The sequence below is a fragment of the Hemicordylus capensis genome, chromosome 1 (assembly GCF_027244095.1).
Source record: "Hemicordylus capensis ecotype Gifberg chromosome 1, rHemCap1.1.pri, whole genome shotgun sequence".
Classification (NCBI taxonomy): Eukaryota; Metazoa; Chordata; class Lepidosauria; order Squamata; family Cordylidae; genus Hemicordylus; species Hemicordylus capensis.
In genome coordinates this window covers 377,306,340-377,327,082 of record NC_069657.1, presented here as the reverse complement: position 1 = coordinate 377,327,082, position 20,743 = coordinate 377,306,340, and the positions used below count along the sequence as shown (strand labels likewise).

Genomic DNA, 20,743 nt, shown 5'->3' with positions numbered 1-20,743 from the left:
GACTGACTACAAACAAAGGCATGACAAGGTAGCAGGGATGATACACTGGAACATCTGCAAAAAATACAAGCTACCTGTAGCCAAACACTGGTGGGACCATAAGATTGAAAAAGTGCTAGAAAATGAAGATGCAAAAATATTATGGAACTTCTGACTACAAACAGACAAACATCTGCCACACAATACACCAGATACAACTGTAGTCGAGAAGAAAGAAAAACAAGTCAAAATAATTGACATAGCAATACCAGGGGATAGCAGAATAGAAGAAAAAGAAATAGAAAAAAAATCACAAAATACAAAGATCTACAAACTGAAATTGAAAGGCTGTAGCAGAAAAAGACCAAAGTAATCCCAGTGGTAATTGGTGCCCTAGGTACAATTCCAAAACAACTTGAAGAGTACCTCAACACCATAGGGGCCACAGAAATCACCATCAGCCAATTACAAAAAGCAACTTTACTGGGAACAGCCTATATTCTGCGACAATATCTATAATAACAGCAACAACACTGATAATAAAATTCAGCCATCCCAGGTCCTTGGGAAGAACTCGATGTCTGGATAAAACAAACCAGTCAATAACACCTGTCTGGCTGTGTAAACAAGAAATAATAATAATAATATTTCCCTGCTCACAGAAGAGAATGGTGAAGCTCCTGCATTCACAGAGTATCTCCTACACATCAGAGCTTTTGTTTGGCAGCTGATGGCTTCCATCCTGTACAATATGGGCAACTCCTACAATTTTACTTCCATTTATATAGCAGGGCAGTGTCAAAACAGGGATTTCAGGCAATATTAGCAACACCCTTTAGAAAGATTACGCATCCCCCAGATAAATGTGGGGGCAGTCTGGCTGGTGTTTCCAGAGCACTCTAATAGATAAGGCAAAGGATTAAATATCAGCCTTTACCTGACCAAATGTTTGAAAGTCTGAAAGGAGACCGCTATCAACATCTTCATGTTTTGCCCCAGTAGATGACAGTTTTTCTGCTGGTTCAGGAAGGACCTCCAGGGTACTAACTGAAGGCTGGCCAGGTTGAGGTTTTTCCCATTCTACTGATGTTGTGGCAAGAACTGGGGTGACCAGCTTTTCCGGTTTCGGCTTCTCCACTTTAGGTGCCTCTTTCGGACAGGATTCTTGCCTGTAATAAGGCTGGAGGGTCTTCTCTCCTTTCTCCATTGATTTGATCTGGCTAGGGGTTAAGGAATGGAATTCAGACTGTTCCCCTTCGCACTTGGAGCGCTCAGCATTGATCTTCCAGAAAGAAGACTCCTCCTCTTTCCTGGCTGGTATAATAAGCCCATCTGAACTAGGCATTTTACCACCTTGAGAGGGTTTGGTAGCCTGCGGGGCTGGAGCAATTTTGATTGGTTGTTTCTGTTCATTCTGCGATGCCATTCCACCTGGTTCCTGTATTGACAGGGAAGCAACACTGAACTCCATCTGACTCTGTTGTGGATTAAAAGCAAAACAAATCAATTTAAATCTCTGTGTAAGGTGTGTGTGGGGGTACAACAATAAGGTTCAACGGATGGCTGTATGACTTTCAGGAATAGTTGATAAGTGGATGCTTTAGACAGGTAGTGCCAGAGCTGCTGAATGCCCAATGCCTTCAGTGTAACAGCTGTGGGCAGGACTCTGTCTAACATACAAACCTGATGTTTAGCACACAGATTTGATGTTTTCAGTGTAAGGGAAGCCTGAATTTTGCACCTAGCAAAGAGGAATTATGTAGCCTACTGTACAAGTTGTGCAAATTACAGTAAATAGATTTGGCAATTTACCTACTTATCGGGCATATTTCATTCTGCTCACCTTGAGGAGGAGGAAGAGAAAAAAGAACCATGCCAAGCACTGTTTGAGGTAGAGGTACCATATCCTACAGGTGCAGCTTGCTTTGAAGAATGATCCGAATTATAAAGAGACTCACACCTTTCACTCAAAAGCTGCCATGGATCTTTGCTCTGCTGGAAGAGATTGGTAAGCCGCATCTACAGATTGATGCAGGCCTCAGTCTATTCTGAAGATTAGGCCATTATGTCTGGAGTAACTGTGTCGTCATGAAGACACTGCAACTCTGTCAAACCCAGCTGGACACATGCAGGAAGGAACATAAGCCATGATTTAAAGCTGTTCGAGAAGACTCATGCCAGTGGCTTATATTACACCAACGGCCAAACTTAACATTATTTAACTATGTGCGTAGCCCCAACCGGACTTTTGCCAAGGTAACAAGGGAATGAGGTAAAATTATAGGGTTGGATCAGTGGGTGTTCGACTTCTACTGTGCCTGCCAACTCTCCCCTACAAACCCTCGACCCCAGTCAGTAATATTTACTGCTCAGCAGACGCCTTTGCAGGGGATACATGGCAGGCAGGCAAAGGTTAACAACTCTCTCTCCATCTACCAATTTTTCCCTGAAAATTCCCTCTGCAAGAAGCAGTACTATGCTTCAGCAAAAATACAGCTGTTGCCAGCATAAACAAGGGATGGCTACTTTAAGAACATTAAATGCTGGGGCTGCCAAGGTGTGTAGGTCAGTATACAGATGTGAGAAGCAGCCCAGAGAATGCAGAAGGCCTTGTTTTTCCAGCTCAGAATGCCAAACTTACAAACATTTCTGAAGAAACTTTCTCTTTTATCTTTTGCCAGTATACTCTCTTAAATGCTATTTTACCATGTATAAATAGTTAGTTTTGCTAGGCAGCAACACCACCATTTCAGACACCTTGAAGGTTGCATAATTCTCTGTATGATGAGACTTTTGGAAGTGGATGGCAGGGGAAGCCAATGTACCAGAGAATAAATATCTTGCTTGCTAGACACCAGTCCAAGATACAACTAATTTCAAGTGTGTGTATTTGGTGTTGAGCCACCAGACGAGAATACAGACTCTGTTGGTGTCAGGGTGAATTTGATTTAAATCAAGCTGATTTAAATCACGATTTAAATCACGATTTAAATCACTAGCAGGGTGGATAAAAATCAAAAAAATCCGATTTAAATCAAAAAAATCAGATTTTTTTGATTTAAATCAGATTTTTTTGATTTTTATCCACCCTGCTAGTGATTTAAATCGTGATTTAAATCAGTTTGATTTAAATGAAATCCACCCTGGTTGGTGTATTAACTATCCTGCTGCCTCACAGCCTCCCTCTAAGGCTAAGCTGACAGAGGGGGAACTCTGAGGTGGTGCTGAAAACTCTCAGTCTTATAGTCTTGGGGCTCAATTTCTATTCTGAGGTCTCCTTAATAGGAGGTGCTCAAGAATTTGTGGGCACCATAGGTCTGTCCCAATGTATGAAGTGGCATCAGTGGGACTGGCATCAGTGGCAGCACCGAAGGCCCAAGGCTTTCAGAAAGGTCCATCATAATCTCGATAGGGTGGCACACCAGTTAGGATGGCCTGATCCACTATGTTTCTGAATGGTCCAGGCAATCAAATATTTTCTCCAAGGCTCTGATAGATACTCTAAGGCCTTTGTGACAGTTCAACAGGGAGGCCAGCTACCCAAGTGATCATGAAAGCTCCCAGGCACCCTCTTCTAGTAGCCAGAGTGTAAGTGTATATACCAGGGAAATGTGGGACCAGGGTAGTGGGACAAAACCTGGAGCACAAGTGGAGAAAGATTCGCAACAAAGAGTGAGCAGGATAAGTACATTTGGGGGCCTATCCCTGGGTGGTGGCAGGACTGCTCACTAACAAGGATGGGTGGCAGGTTTTGTGTAGACTGCAGTGCTGTCCAAGTGCAGCACTTTACTTCTCCCATAGGAATGGAGTGGAACTAACTGAGGCATATTTTAAAGTGGTGGAGCAAAGAGGCATAATATGTGCTTTAGATATAAATATGTATAATATAAGAGAGTGGTGCTCTCTTATATTTAGCAAATGGAGTGTAACTGTCCCTATCCAAACCCAACACAGCATTTCTCTAGTAGTCATTGTTGGTGTCTGCCTTATGTTTCTTTTTAGATTGTGAGCCCTTTGGGAAGCCATCTTTAGTTATTTTTCTTTGTAATCCACTTTGAGAACTTTTGTTAAAGAGTGGTATATAAATATTTGTAGTAGTAGAACCTAGGGATGTGCACGGAACTGTTCGGCGCTCCATTCAAGGAGCACCAAACTGGTTCCAGCAACTGGCGTTTGAACTGGTTTGGAGGGCGGCAGGGTTTGCCTTAAATGGCACTGCCTACCTGCTAGCTCCCACCCCGCCACTTTCCCCCACCGGCACTCTCCCAAAAGGTTGATGTGCAGGGCTGCAGTGTGCCGCCTTGCAGCCCGGACCAGCGTTGCCATGCAAATGGCCGATGCACGCACCCCTTCCCTGCCATTTAAAGCAAATAAACCCTGCACATCCCTAGTAGAACCATTTGCATACAGAGGGGGGAAAGTAAGGGGGGGATACACTTGAAAACTTAGGGACTAAATCTCAGATGAGGAATAAATCTGTTCCATGCTCCTTCAGAATTAAGCCTGCTCCTATCTTTGTGACCTCATCTTGTGTTCTGTTTCTGGGTCTCCGTGTATACATGCAAGCAGAATCAAGTGGTAACTAGCTGACCTGGCACAGAGCATCTGCGCCCCTAGTCCTCCCCCAGAGCTTCTCTCCCCTCCCCCGCGGCCAGCTGTTCACCGGGCCGCCGCTTCTCTCCCCACCCCCGCAGCTGGCCATTCGCCAGGCTGCCGCTTCTCCCCCCCCCCCCCGCTTCTTTTTGAGCAGGGAGAAAAATTAGCTTCATTCTGCGACCCACCGGAGAGTTTTGCCTCTTTCGCTGAACACTTTTGCATTCTCAGAGTCTGGGAAACTGTCCCTGCGGACAGCCTCGCAGCTTGAAGGCGAATGAGGCAGATGACCTGACTGATTTGAACGGACCTCCGGCTTCTAGTTTGCCGGGCCGCCACTTCTCTCCCGCCAACACCACACGGCCGGCCGTTTGCCGGGCCACTGCTTCTCCTCCCTTGGTGCCTGGCCGTCCCCATCGCTAATCATCAGCTCACTCACGAACTCACACGAGAGCTGCCACTCAGGGGATTAGCAACAGGTACGGCTAGGAGAATTAAATAAGAAGCGGAGCAGAGAGAATCAGCGTCCTCCCTTCAGCGTCCTTAACTGGAAGTCGGGAGAATTAAATATATAGATAGGTACTTTACCTGGAATGTACTATTTCCGCCACTGGAAATGTATATGGTTCAATGAGCTCCATACACACACAAGAGCAGCATGCCAGGGAGAAAGGCTAGCTCAGCTATTTTCCCTGTCATGCTAGCTTTCTATCAGGAAGGAAAGACACTGGGGTTTTGTTTTGAAAGGGGCACATTCACACACACCAACTTTCATGTTTGGTCTGAAGTGGTATTACTGTTAGTGATATAGATTTTGGGGGGAAACGTTCTTATGCCCTAATTTGACTGGGATCTGATTTACTATGTTCAACTCCTCTTTAGCAAATAAAATCAAAACATACTTTAAAAGTACACTGGATTTATTTTTGATGCTGTATAAACATCCCAAGAGCTTTTCCAGTAGCTAGAACAAGCTGATCTGAAACATTTTAGTCCCCCCACCCCGCATCAATAATGCACACTTAATGTACGTTAATGTTACATTTAGAACACTTTCAAAGCTTTATTCAGAAATTATTTGTAGTTAAGTTAATACATGACAACTCAATAGCATTTATGCTGCCCTTACATTGTTTAAAGTTCTAAAAAAATAAAGGGGGAGGGTTCTGTTAACACACTAAAAAGGCGTTAATTGCAGCTTAGAACTGGTCCAATCTGAGCAGTATTGTAGCCATTCCTGTTGTTACCAATTAATTTTATGGAAACGTGCATTTTTATAAGTGGAAAAAAATTCTGTAGAAAAATACAGTAGTGCAAAAAATATTGCCACACATCACTAGGTATAGCCCACACAAAGTACTACCATTTGATTCTACTTTGAGTATCAAGCTAGAGTCAGACAGAATGCTGGGAACTGCCCCCACCCTGCCCATGACTTTCAGATGGAGATAGTCATTTAAGGCCCTTCTGTGACTTTGGAGGAGGAGAAAACACACAGAAATGCTCCCTCAGGAAGATAAAAAGGGAAATGCTGCCCTCAGTGCACTCTGTCAGAACAAAGCAGACTGAAACCAAATGGGGATGGTGCAGGATTTTTCCAGTACATGCCTCCAGCTCAGGATAGCTGAAGATAATTGTGTCTCACTAAAACCATACCTCCGGTTGCTTACTATGCGTTCAGGCAGTGGGAGGCAACTTAACGCTTGTGGGATATATCTGCCCTGCCAAGTTTATTCCATCAGAATAAGTGAACCTTGGGAGCACTGCCATACAGTGACAGTCCGGGTTTCTGCAAGCTGAAGATGATGGCAGACAGAGATGGGTCGCAAGCCATTCCTTGCTTAGTCCCGAATTTCAGAATCCAGAATCACTGATCAGCTCTTCCTCAGTTCCTTTACTTAAACATTCATTTCATGTGAACAACAATCTCTTCCTCTCAGATGTAAAGGGAGGATGGGATAAAATTTAACATTTGCAGTTTTGGAGAACAAAGATGATTTTCCACAAGATAGCAAATATTTACTTTTTCAGAGTCCCGAGAACTCTCCTGAGCAGAGATCGATGAGGTCATCGGGGGGGGGGGTGGCCCTGCTCCGTGTGCTGACAATGAGGGAGGCTCACCTTTCGTGCACGCAGGACAGAGCCTTTTCAGTTATTGCCCCCAGACTTTGGAATGCTCTCCCGATGGGCATCCACTCCCCTGTCTCCATCACTGTTTTTAGAAATCAAGTAAAATATTGGCTTTTTTACCCAGGCTTTTATTTGAGTGTCATGTTGCTGCTGCTTTGTATCTTATGGTTATATTGTACAGTCGTCCCTTGCCAACCGTGAGGGTTCCCTTCCTGGAAAACCTTGCAGTTGGCAAGCAAGGAAAGCATTGGACACAGGGGGTTAGGGGAATTACGGTCACGGAAAGGCTGAAAAAAAGGTTTAAAAACCAGAAAGAATTTCCCCCTGACCCCTCCCCCCAGAAATGGCCCCCCAAATTAAAAACAAAACGCCAAACCACGGATACTCGGGTCGTGGTTGGTGAAACTGGTGACAATTTCCCAGTCACTGATACTCAAATCCGCAATTGGGCAACCTGCAGTTGGAGAGGGACAACTGTACATGTTTTTAAAACTTTTAATTAGATTTGTATTTTATTATTTCAAATGTAATTTTTATTGTGCAGTTTTTATTGTTTTATATTGTTTTAAATGTCTTGTAAACCGCCTAGAGATTATTTTAATGAAAGGCGGTATAAAAATTTAACAATAAATAAATACATAAAATGCTGAGGAAGCACTGATCAATGAACTTCAGTTCCGAAATTCAAGACAAAGCTAAACTTCCATGAATGGTTGCTAGATGTACTTTTGTGTTGTGGAGTGAGGATGTCTGTGCATCTTTGAACACTGTACAGACGCCCTCACTCCAAAAGAAAAACATACAGTTAGCATCCATCCGAGGAATTTTAGTTTTGGACTTGTGCAGTGTTATCATTCAAGACAAATGTACATTAAGATACAGGCACATATACTTGCTATAGGCAACACGCATTTCTAGGAGTTCCTCCATCAATAAAAGACCCAGTCTTTTAAATAAAAACATAGAGGTTGCCCCTCTTGCACCACAACCCGACACACACAACTAATCCCAAAAGGACAGCTTGCTTAATTTGCATTCTCTCTCTCTCTAGCAGGAGAGAAAGGAACATTGGACTTACGGTGAAGGGTTCTTTTCCCCTGTGACTGTAGCTCATCAGAATGGGTTGTGGACTGAGCATGCTCGAGACAGGGCCGGATCATGTGATACTAGTTTCCTGTTGCCAGGAGGCGCTATAGCCCCAGTTCCTGGACTGTGTGTGGCATATGGACCAATCACTTATCTCTCTAGCCAACCTCACAAGGCTGTTGTGAGGATAAATAGCAATAGCAATAGCACTTACATTTATATACCGCTCTATAGCTGGAAGCTCTCTAAGCGGTTTACAATGATTTAGCATATTGCCCCCCAACATTCTGGGTACTCATTTTACCGACCTCGGAAGGATGGAAGGCTGAGTCAACCTTGAGCCCCTGGTCAGGATCGAACTTATAACCTTCTGGTTACAGGGCGGCAGTTTTACCACTGCGCCACCAGGGGCTCTGTAGCTCATAACATAACCATGTACACCACTCTGGGCTCCTTGGAGGACGAGTGGGATATAAATGCATAAACAAACAAGCAAACAAACAGATAGATAGTTAGATAGATAAATTGATAGACAGAGAGTGATAGATGAGGCATATGTAGAAAGAGAGATAAAGCCTAGGAAGGCAACATGCTAACAACCAGAACAATACAAACAAGAGAACATAGAGGTGTATACTAACACTGTAGTACCCCGAGACCTGTTTCTACCCAAAAACTGATAGACTTCCCAAACCAGAAAAACCATATACACATCTGCGGGTGGGCCTGATGAGCTCGTCACAGGGAAAAAGAACCCTTCATGGTAAGTCCAGTGTTCTTTTCCCCCCTGTGCTGGAGCTCATGAGAATGGGACATGCTCAAGTGGTCTGAGAAAGCGGGTGGGAAGGATGTATACTCTAGACCAGGGATTCTCAAACTTGGGTCCGCAGGTGTTATTGGACTTCAACTCCCATAATCCCCAGCCTCAGTGGCCTTTGGTTGGGGATTATGGGAGTTGAAGTCCAATAACACCTGAGGACCCAAGTTTGAGAATCACTGCTCTAGACTATCTGTTGTAAGACCCGATGACCAAAGGCTACTTGGGGTGAGAGACAGAGGCTATTTTGTAATGCCAAATGAAGGGAGTAACAAGAGAGCATGTAGCTGCTTTACAAATATCTATCAGAGGGGTGTGTGCCGCCAAGGCTGCTGAGGTAGCTGTGCTTCGAGTGGAATGTGCCATAATTCTGGAACAGACTGGTAATTAAGAGTTTCCCTAGAATGGGATGGTGACGGACATAAGGAGGGTGGCATTAAGTCCTGAGAGTGGGAGCTATGTCCTCCAGAAGCACTGGAGAGTGCTGTATATGTCTCTTTGGGCTTGATGCAAGGAGGCTGATCTGATCAAAAGATCATGGGTGTATGTGAGTACCCTGGAGGCGGAGGTGTGCAATTAATGTCATAATGGCCTTTATAAAGACCTGAGGGGCCGATGATAGGCCAAATGAGAGTGCTTAGTATTGGTAGTGTTTTTGGTCATATGAGAATCTGAGAAACCTCCTGTGGGCCGGGAGGATGGGGATATGGAGGTAGGTCTCAGAGATCCACTGATGTCGTTGCCTCCTTGATGGTGTGAAGAGTCAGTCAGTCTCTCTATCTAGTTGCTGTAGTTGCAGTAGTTGTCATCGTGCCTCTTGAGGTTGAGTACCACTCTCCAGGAGCCATCTTTCTTGGGCACAAGAAATAAAATAAAGTAGATGCCTAGACATGTTTCTGCCAATGTTACTGGTTTGATGGCCCAAATTTGCAGTATGCTGAATGGCTTGAGTCATTTTGAGGTATTTGCCTGAGTTTCTGGATGTAGTGGTCCCGTGGGGCATGTATGAAGTCGAGAGAATAGCCCCTGGAGAATATATCTGGCACCCATTGGTCTTGAGTGGCGGACACCCATGTGGTGGTGAACTCTAAGAGCCTGCCTCCCACAGGATGTGAGTCATTGTTTTTTATTTTGTAGGGTGCAGTGGAGACGAAGGAGCAAAGTGCTTGTGATCTGGAGGGGTCTCTGTAGTACTATCTCCACTGGGAGCATCTGAAACTCCTGAAGTTGTTATTGTTGCTATTATCCCTATATTCGCTGGGCTGGTTGGATAGTGCTCCCTGGAATTGCTCATGGGAACAAAAGGAAAGGTTTGGAGAGTGAAAAGGCCTGTGGGAGTCCTTGCACACTGATGGCATCGCCTCCTTGTCCCTGGTCTCCACTAGGATAGGGTCTAGGGAGCATCCGAATATGTCGGCTCCTGAAAAATGAAAATATCTAGGTGCTAGTTTGGGTTTAGCATCCACATTCCAGTTCTTTAGCCAGAGAGATCTGTGGACCATGACTCCAGAACCTATTTCACTTGAAGAATGTTGTATGCAATCCAAGCTGGAGTCCATCATAAGAGTAGCTGCTTTCACCATCTTATTGAGGCCTTGGCGGAGTTTGGTGTTTTCAGGTAGAATAAGCAATGACAGTGCTTTCGCCCAAAGGATTGATGCTCTGGCAAAGATCTATTTCATGGCTGTTGCCTTGCTGACCGTGGCGGATGCCTCATGAGCTTTTCTGAGGAGTAGATCGCACTCTATCTTCAGGTATTTTGAGTTGTTCCTGCCCCTCAGAATTCAGAACAGAGCCAGATACAAGTTGTGCCACAAGGGCTTCAATGTAAGGAACCACTAGAAGTGACATAACATATTGTGGAAGTTCCTTGGGGCAGACCCCCACTGGCTTAAAGAAGATGGGTCTTTCCCACTCTGCTAGCATGACCTTATGAAACATGGTGGGGAGGTGGCAGAAGGGGTGGAGGAGGAAGGGAAGACACTTTGTTCCAATTCTGTTGAGGGCTGCAATTCCTCAATAGGAGTAACATCATAAATAGTCCTCTTAGCCTTAGTAAGAAAGACTTCAAAATCTATGGCTGGGACTAGACAGGAGGAGATGGGTACTGGTTGTGTGACCTCTTCCTCAGATAACTCTCCTTCCTCCCTATCAGACACCTGCGAGGTAAGAGTATTCAAAATCTGACCTTGGCAAGATCGGGTTCCCAGATGGATGTGGTAGAATCAGCAGTGGTTGAGGCAATACAGGTAAGGCGGGGTCAACACTAGGGGTATAGCACGAAGGACAGGCACTGTTGGTTGCATATGTAGGCACTTAGGTGGAGGTGGCTGGTCCTCAGAGGAGGATGCGTGGTGCACCCTCCTTTTGCGACTAGTGTCCCTTCTCCTGAATGGAACAAAAAAGGCCCATTCTGAAAGTGGAATGGCCTCCAGTGCAGCAAATCAAAAGTGAAACTAAACACCAATTAGCCAAATTAGAAATAAAAAAGGCAATTTGGGAATGTAACACATAAATAATTCCCTTCCCGCCCTTGCACAATTTCGGGGGTGAGGGAGGTAAAGCAAGATAGAAGGAAAATGCCAATACAAGAAATAGAAACTAGCCTGCAAACATTTTAAGATGCTGAAGAGCTCATTTCAAGACCTGTGAACTTGAGCAGGACAGGACCGGAACTGGGCTATGGCGCCTCCTGGCAACAAAAAATGAGTATCACATTATCTGGCCCTGTCTTGAAAATGCTCAGTCCACAACCCATTCTGATAAGCTCCAGCACAGGGGAAACTGGTTGGCGGTGGGTTGGAGGGGGGGGGAGCCAAAGAGAAGGGATGCTTCTGGATGAACTTTCCACAGGTAAGTGGCTCTCTACAAGGAAACCATTTAGTCGCTACAGAACTAGAAGGGCCTCTCAGTGGCCCATTTCAGTCCAGTCTTTTATTTACTTCTACCCATCCAACAGCACCTTCTTCCCTTAAAGATTCACAGCCAAATATCCTCCAGCACAGCAGCAACAGAAAAAGAGTTATTAGTGTCCTGTTGTCAAATTTTACATGTTCCCCCTGAAAGCCTCACTTCAATTTCAAATTTTCCCTTTAAGAACTAGTTTAGTTTTAATAACTTAAAAAATCCATTCTCGCATCCTAAATTTCTGGGAGGTTTTACATCCCAAACCATCTGATCAGAACATAAAAGCTACAGCTCCAAAAAAGAAGACTGTGTCCAATTCTGCACCAGGCTTCCTGCCACACCGCACCACAGTTCTTCACTTTCCAAAATGGCAGAATTTTTCCCCATCCGTGTTACTTTGCCTAGTATGCCAAGATGATGTTTCTCTGCCTGCCATAGGATTCCAACTCAAATTTTACACTTCATAAGCAGTAGTAAAGCAGAAATATTTGCCATTTTTAGTGTGCTGTTCTGACAGTTAAAAAGAAGGACGCATTGAAACAGCTCCTTCAAATATTCAAAGCATTTCCTCTCCATTGCAATCCTTGTTCCACAACAACCCCATAAAGGAAGGTCAGTATTAATTTCCCCATGGGAATCAAAGGCCAAGAGGGTTCTTTACTCAAGGCCACAATTTGTTCACAGGGAATTCCTGATTCACAGCTAACAGTACCAGCCTATGCACATTTACTCAGGAATAAGTGCCACTGAAGAGTAGGAGTTAATTTGGAATAAACATGCATAGGGTTGCACTGCCAGTTTCCTGGCCACTATGCTACATCAGCTTATCTAATTTAATCCTGAAGTGGTGGATCAGGGGTAGGGAAATGGAGAACAGTCACAGGGATTTTAGGAGCAATTAGTTTTCTCTGAACTGTGTTCAGTGTTCTGAATTTCAAGGACTTAAAACTTTAAGAAAAATAACTGGTGATAGGGCTCTGTGGGGTGGGAAACCCCACCACAATACCTCAAAAATTTCAGTGTAGCCATAAAACGCTTGGAGCTATAGTTGCTAAAGATATTTCAAAAGCTATTGTTAGACGTTCCTAACACTGTATTGCCAAGCTGAATTACTACTTGGAGCAGGGGAAGAGCTCTCCTATGCCCAAACCACTCCATATTTTCCCCCTTCCTCTGTATCTCACTACTGCTGCCACTACCAAACACAGCCCCCTGTACAGCTACCACAGTTGCCGCCTGGCAAGGGTGGAGCTGCACATGCAGCTCTCCATCTCCCTTCTAGTGCCACTAGACCAGGATTGCTTAACTTTGGCCCATCTGCAGATGTTGGTCTACAGTTCTCATAATCCCTGGCTATTGGCCACTGTGGCTGGGAATTATGGGAATTGTAGTCCAATTGTAGTTGATTATGACAGCAAAGAATGCACCACTGAGAGACCTGAAAGGCTAAGTTGAAGACAGATCATCCTGGAGAGAATCCATGTGGTTGCTAAGAGTCGACAACGACTTGACAGCACTTAAACCAAAAATAGCTGGGGCGGGGGGCAAAGTTGAGCAGGCCTGCACTAGACCCAAAGCAGCACGAGCCCCAGACCAGAAGGGAGATTACACAAGCTGAACCACGACTCTCCCCGAGGTGCCCCCTGCATAGCTCTCCCTTCGTTGCCCATGGAGGCAAAGGCCACCAGCAAAACCATGAAAGAATTAAATTACAAGACTGACCCCATCACATTGCATCAAGCTGGTTCTTAGCTCTCAAAGCCTGTTCTAAAAACAGAAAAGACCACAAGAATCCATAGAGTTATTTTTATATCTTATTCATTGGTTGGGAATGTGCAGTATTCCGTTAAACAGATAGCATGCAAAGCCAAGACAAGCCGTTGGGCCTGGCATGCAACCTCAAAGTCAAAGAAAGTATAAACACTGAAATAAAGCCTGCAGGGTGAGGGTTTACAAAAAACAAAAACCCAACTTTAAGCGCAACCTAATATATCAAGAAGCAAATGTCCTGTTCAATTCAAGTGGGAGAAAATATGAACCTACAGCTACAGAATTGGAGAACAACATTCTGTTTCAGCCTATTACACTGAGAGATGGAAAGAAGAAAATAGGAGAACAGAAAATCCTTCATTAGTTTATTTTTAAAATCCCAAACAACGGTGGGAGCGGGGGGCGGACCCTGAAAGCACAACAAGATTCTGCATCTTACAACCCACACACAAAACCAAGATGGCCAAGTAGCACAGACACCATACACAAAATGGCTTCCAACTTGCTGCTAATTCCATGTTCACGTATGTTCTGTTTGTCACAGCTATGAAGAGTCCCATCTTCTGGTCCCTTGGGGAACTTGAACAATTCAGTAGCTTGAGCCACAGTCTCAGAACAGTAACCCCGGTGACATTGCAACTGCATTCTGATCCAGAAATCGAACTGGATGTTCCATTCTCAGCCACACGCTGAACTCTGCTTCCATGTGCCAATGATAAGCACTGAGGTGAGGAGAGGATGATGATCTGCAGCCACAGATTCATACCCTTGCAAACTGAAGAACTGCTTTGGAAGATACAGCTGCCAGGCACTTCAAACTGTCTCCACACGCCATGAAATGGTCTTGTGTTCCCATCTGCCATACAGAGCAGACACCAATGTACGTTATCAATGTCTCCATGCTGATGTAAGCCACCACTAAGAATGACTGGTGATGGCATGGAGACACACCACATGATGGGGGCAGATCTGCATGGCTGACACTCAATATTTATTTCATTTTATTCTAAAACATCTGTATCCCACCTTTCTTGCCACAGGCAACTCAAAGCAGCTAACAAAAGATAAGCATATAATCAACAACAAAATTAAAACCTGTAATTCCAACATGAGAAGTTCTCCCCTCTTCACACAAACAAAAAAGTCACATTTTGACTTACCATCTCTAGGAGCACAACATGGGGGCCACACAAACCTCCAATTGGAGGGTGTTCCACAAGGTTGGTACCACCACGGAAAAAGCCTTGCTCCAAGTGGATGCCTTCCTCTAATGACAAAGACACTTGGGGCAGGGCTCCAGATGAAGAACAGGCAGATATATACAGGAGGAGACTGTGCTTTAGAGGGAGTCAGGTCTCAAACCATATTATGATTACACTTTGAAACCTGAAGACTACACTATGTACAACATTGATTTGAGCCACCAGAGTGTCTTGTTTTCCATTTGTTTTCAACACGAATGCTTGGTCACAGAATTACACTACACATGGTTTTCCGACTCCAAGGTGTCAGAGGTAAGCTAAAATTCCACAGATAGCTTATGTAAATCTGCTTCATCTTCAAACTACCAAGTCCAGCACTATCCAACTAGCACTGGGTCTTCAAAGTCTTGGGTGTGGACTGAACTTGGAACCTTCTGAATTCTAACCACAGGCTCTAACACTGAGCTATGCCCCAAAATTTTAGGAAGAGCCCGAATTTCAGCTTTACCCCCAACATGTCATTCATCTCTTCTTTAAATGTCTTCAGTCTATGAGAAGGTTCTCCCCAATGTTTGGATAGCTGTCATATGAACGTATGTTATCATATATAGTACCATAGACTATTTGTTCATGTAATTCAGTTTTGTCTAAACTGACTAGCAGCAGCCTTTCAGAGAGAAGCCTCTTCCAGGCCTACATGGAAATCCAAGCAATTGAACCCAAGGACCTCCTGAATATGCTCATCCACTAAACTATGGTTCTCTCTCTCTCCCTCCTACTGATAACCAGGTGTTTTGAGGGCAATATTTAATAGCAAAGAACTCTCTTTAGCCAGCCCTATTTTCAAACTGTTGGTTTAGCAACATGATCAAGCTACCAGAATATGGAAAGCTGCAAGTAATTATTTCTCTGGCACTGTGACTTGTTACTCCCAACCCCGTCTTAGAATCATACAGCTTCTTGTCAAAAGCTATGGGAGTACTCAAATAAGTAGAATACCAGCAAAGAGCACAAAAGGGGAAGGGTTAAGCAGCCCCACCCCTCCCCCTGCTATGTGCGTTTCTGTTCCTAATCACAGCCTCTGAGGTTGCTTCTCGGTTAAAACTAAACTGTCAGGGTGGGAGGGGGGAGAGCAGTATGCAACTGCTTGTAAGGTGTAGTTTGCCTCTAAAACTTGAGATAGGTTGTGTCATTTCCATCCTCCAGCAAAATACATTCAATTCAAGCAGAAGAGAGGAAGGAAAACAGCGTTCGTCGTACACATACATTGCTTCTTATGAAAGTCAGAACAACAAAGGAACGCAGCCTGACAAGCAGGAGTTCCTTATGTCCACTTTAAGATAAAATGAGCTCTGCACAAGAGTCAAAAAGATAAGCAAACAGCTGTGAAAAAGATAAGGAAGCTGCCATGGCTGACCTCGGGGGAGCTGGATTTGGGTATGTTCAAAATAATCAACATACTGCTTCTACTCAAGAGAGCCACAACAATCTCCCAGGTTCTTCCAAGCACCATAAGGTATGATTGTTCGCATCTACCTTTTTACACAGCAGTCGTTTACTTCAGCAGCAATTTCAGCTTCCTTCCAAATTGGCAGTATGCTATGCACAGCATAGAAGTATTTTATTACTAAAAAAAAAAAATGACTGCTTCTTGGGAACACAGATATGAACTTCATACCCCATGTCATCTGTGGCACATTTGATGACTTGAAAGAAAAGAAAAACACAAACATCGCTCTCTTCCAGTTTACAAAAGCTTCCCTGTATTTTTTAAATTTATTAAATTTATTTTTAATACACCAGAGGCAGCCAAATAAGTGGCCATTTACAAGTCCAAGTAAAGAAATATCAGGATCTCGAGTAGCAGTAAAGCTCTTACAATCACAATGTCCAAGTGTTTTCTGTGTGGCAGCATCTCCACGCAAATGCATAAAAAATGTGGCTCACCATATAGAAAGTTGCCACACCAGTCCTTTGCCTTCACTGCTGGCCCTGGTTCAAACACTTTACACAGTTGTGCTACGTGGCAAACCTTTGACAGAGACTGCAGCAGCCAGACAGACTCCTCCATGCAAAACCGCCCCACTGCTGGAATTTATAGTGACATCCTGTCTTCAACACCACCACAAATGTTAAGTCAAAATCTGCTTGGAACTGACAGCCCTGAACACTCCAGAATTTAACCATCCAGAGGGAGAATGATGCTTTGTGTAATCATCTTGGCTTGCCACATGTGTGCTCATGCACACACAAGCACTATAAATCTCTGTACATTAACAGGAAGTTCTCTCTACATGGGTAAGAAATGTGGAGCTGAGTTTTCCACAGCCACATGAGAGTTATATGAAAATATCTGCAAAGAAGCTGGACTGGAAGCTTGAAACCTGAAGAATGTGCCTAGTGCTTTAAATTTCCTAGTCCCATGAAGCCTTGTGTTTCTCTCCACCCTTATACAGCCCACCTCAAAGCCTGATAACAAGAAGAGCAGGGCAGGGACAGGAGTGAGATAGGGAGCATCAGCTACAGCCTTTCTAGTTACATCAGAGAATTTAAAACAGGGCTGTTCAACTTCAGCTCTGTTGGCCTACAACTCCCATAATCCTTGGCTATAAGCCACTGTGGCTAGGGATTATGGAAGTTGTAGTCTAAGAACAGCTGGGGTGGGGCTAAGTTGAGCAGGCCTGATTTAAAGCTACACATGCATTCCCCAGATTATGACCTGGCAACCACACATGGACACTCACACAGTAGCCCTATTCACACATATGTTCAGCACTCATACAACAGTTATATAGTGTCCAGTGATTCTCAAACTTGGGTCCTCAGGTGTTATTGGACTTCAGCTCCCATAATCCCCAACCAAAGGCCACTGAGGCTGGGGATTATGGGAGTTGAAGTCCAATAACACCTGAGGACCCAAGTTTGAGAATCCCTGGTGTACACAGATACAGGTCTGTATACAGGAAGTTATTCATACACTATGTTAAATACAGGTACAACAGTACAATTCTTATCTGTACCATGCATCTGAGGGGCCTGTACCCAGGTTTACTTTGAAAATGAACACAGGTACAGTCATTCACACAAAAACATGTATGAGAGTACAGACATTATGTTGTATGAGTGTACAGAGGTCTAAACAAAGCTAGAATCTCTTTTCTATCAAGGAACTAATTTTTCCCAAGAACAGATCCCACTGGAGTAAACTCGTTCTTATGAATTATTTGCTGGCATTCTAGGTACCTCCTCCTGTCAGTGCATATTTATAAATTTGTCCCAGATTTTTATTGATTTAGGAAAAAAGCTTTGTAGGAGTGACCGCAAAAAAGATGTTAACAGAACACTTTTATTTTCCATTTTAAAACCCACAACCATAATACCAAGATTATTTTCTTCTTTGAAAGGAATGAAGTAAATTACAGTTACATTTGAGAAAGATCTTTCTAATCTAGAGTATCTATGAACTCTGTTACACAGCACTTTAAACAAAAGGAACTCTTTCCTCCTAGAACTAAAGAGAGGAAAACCATCCTCACCCCTAACAATGGCTTTTTAGCGGTAACACTGGACAACCACAATATACTTCACATTTATATCATGCTTTCTGTGAGGGCAAACAATTGTGACTTGGCCTTTGCCATCAAGCCAAAATTGTGGAGGCCTGCCACAGAAGCTCCCCACACTATAACCCTTTCCCACTCAAGAGCAGGAACTGGAGGGTACAGGTTTGCTTATTTGGTCCTGCGTGGTCAAGTAACTCCAGCCAAACCACACCCAACCTTCCCCACAGCACAGGAGCTGGGGAACAGGCAGAGATCACGACACAACTGTTGGGACGATCCCTGCCCATTTCTCCTGCTCCAAAGTTGGGAGGAAGGTTGGAGCTCATCATGTTCACTAGATGGTAGAGCTACAGTCACCATGGAAAGCAAAAATATGGAACACCAGGCTGATGGTCCAACACTCTTCACACTAATTATCTCAGCAATCCTTACAATAGAGCTATCAGGCAAAGCAGTACAATTCTAGTTGCAGGGCGGGCGAATGGCTGAGGCCAAGAGACTAGGAGCTTGACTAAAGCAAATGAATTGATGGCAGAAACAAGTCCAAACTAGGAACTTGCTGGTTCACAGATCACACACCCTTAGCCCCTATGTCATAGCAATTGAAGTGATATTATCATTGGCTATATTATACAGTACTATTTCTAAATAGCATATATTACTGTCACAGTAGCACAAAGTACTGTGATGCAATATTACGAGTCAGGCACTATAAACATCACCTTTAGGCTTCGTTTTTAATTTTGAAAATGTATTCATCTTTATTCATTGCATTTAACCTCCATCTTTCTTTTGCATAGAGCTCAAGACAGCTTACATGCGTTTCCAAGCAGTTAAGTGTTATAAGAAGCTGTATTTATTGAACTCATACAGTACTAGAGGCCCACACATTCTCTCCAACAAAGAGTTGCTTTCTATTCTGAATCCCTTTTAAAGCATCTGGGTGGTATAACCCGACCTTGGCGCAAATGAATGGAAGTCGATTTACACCAATTAGTAAAAGTCTGAAGGTGACATCATAAGATAACTTAGTCTAATTACCTTGGTTTCCCAGGAAAAAGGAGCGGAGTGTTCATCTTGCCAGGTTATATCCTGAAATGAAATTGAAGAATAAGTTAAGAACATAAGAAAAGCCCTGCTGGATCAGGCCCAAGGCCTATCTAGTCCAGAATCCTATTTCATACAGTGCTTGTTTCACACAAGATACCTCTGAGAAGCTAACAGGCAAGAGGTTGAGAGCATGCCTTCTTATTAGTATTTAGAGGTATCTTGCTATGGAAACTGGAATGGGCCTAAAGCCACCAGAGACTAGCAGCCATTGATGGACCTGTCCTCCATGAATTTGTATAAGCCCCTTTCTAAGCCACACAAGCTAGTGGCCATTACCACATAGTGGCAATTATGTGTTGTGTGAAAGAGTACCTCTTTTTGTTGGTACTAAACTTTCTGGGCTTCAGTTTCATGGGATGACCCCTATCTCTAGTGTTGAGAGAGGGAGAAAAATTTTTCTCTGTCCACTCTCTCTACTCCATGCATAGTTGTATACACCTCTATCATGTCGCCCTGTAGATGCCTCTTTTCCAAACTAAAAAGCCCCAGATACTGTAGCCTTGCCTCAGAAGGAAGATGCTCCAGGCCCCTGACCATCTTGGTTGCCCTCTTCTGTACCTTTTCCAGTTCTACAATGTCCTGCTTAAGATACAGTGACCAGAACTGTATGCAGTACTCCAAATGTGGTAGCACCATAGGTTTTTTTTTTTTTTTTTAATAAGGGCATTATAATAAAAATGCTACTATTTCCAATCTTCTTCCTAATGATCCCTGGCATGGAATTAGCCTTTCTCGCCACTGCCACGCGCTGAGTCTACACTTTCAATGAGCTGTCCACCATGACTCCAAGATCCCTTTCCTGGTCAGTCACCGACAGCTCAGATCTCATCAACGTACACTTGAAGTTGGGGTTTTTCATCCCAATATGCACCACTTTACACTTGCCAACACTGAATCGCATTTGCCATTTTGTCGCCCACTCACCCAATTTGGAGAGATCCTTTTGGAGCTCCTCACAATCTCTTTTGGATTTCACTACCCTAAATGGTTTAGTGTCATCTGAAGATTTGGCCACTTCACTGCTTACCCCAACTTCTAGATCATTTATGAACAAGTTAGAGCACTGGTACTTACTTCTTACTTCCATTGTGAAAACTGCTCATTTATTCCTACCCTCTGTTTCCAGTCCTTCAAGAGGTTATCAATTCACACATGAACCTGACCCCCTATACCATGACTGCTAATTCTTCTCAAGAGCCTTTGGTGGGAAACTTTGTCAGGAGTTTTTTCAAAGTCCAAATATACTATGTTAATCTGATCACCTTTATCCACATGCCTGTTGACACTCTCTAAAAACCTCCAAAAAGGTAAGTGAGGCAAGACTTGCCCTTGCAGAAGCCATGCTGGTTCTCCTTAAGGACCAAATTGTATGTTTAACAATTTGGTCCTTAAGTACGCTTTCCATTCATTTATCCAGCACAGAAGTTAAGCTAACTGGCCTCTAGTTTCCCGGATCCCTGCTGTGAAGACAGATGCAAAAAAACCCTCATTCAGCTTCTTCGTAATCTCTTTAATAATCCCTTTCATGCCTTCATCATCTAAGGATCCAACTGCCTTCATGGCAAGTTTTCTGCTTCTAATATATT

General features: G+C 43.8%; 1 protein-coding gene and 1 long non-coding RNA gene across 3 annotated transcripts in view; one reads left to right on the top strand and one right to left on the bottom strand.

Annotated features, from left to right (window-relative positions):
- LOC128345771 (uncharacterized) overlaps window positions 1-14,030 on the top strand; it is a 28,803-nt gene extending 14,773 nt beyond the window's left edge. The window contains exons 2-3 of the long non-coding RNA XR_008316644.1: window positions 10,761-10,854; window positions 13,827-14,030. This is a non-coding gene — a long non-coding RNA (uncharacterized LOC128345771). The remainder of the gene's footprint in view (window positions 1-10,760; window positions 10,855-13,826) is intronic.
- Window positions 1-20,743, bottom strand: part of C1H1orf198 (chromosome 1 C1orf198 homolog) — a 35,676-nt gene that overhangs the window by 4,589 nt on the left and 10,344 nt on the right. Inside the window, exons 2-3 of one of the 2 annotated variants that reach the window (XM_053298203.1) lie at window positions 19,089-19,139; window positions 917-1,456 (exon numbers count right to left, since the gene is read on the bottom strand). In XM_053298203.1, coding sequence (XP_053154178.1) covers window positions 917-1,456; window positions 19,089-19,139 — 591 coding nt within the window. The remainder of the gene's footprint in view (window positions 1-916; window positions 1,457-19,088; window positions 19,140-20,743) is intronic. The other variant, XM_053298214.1, reaches the window with a different exon arrangement.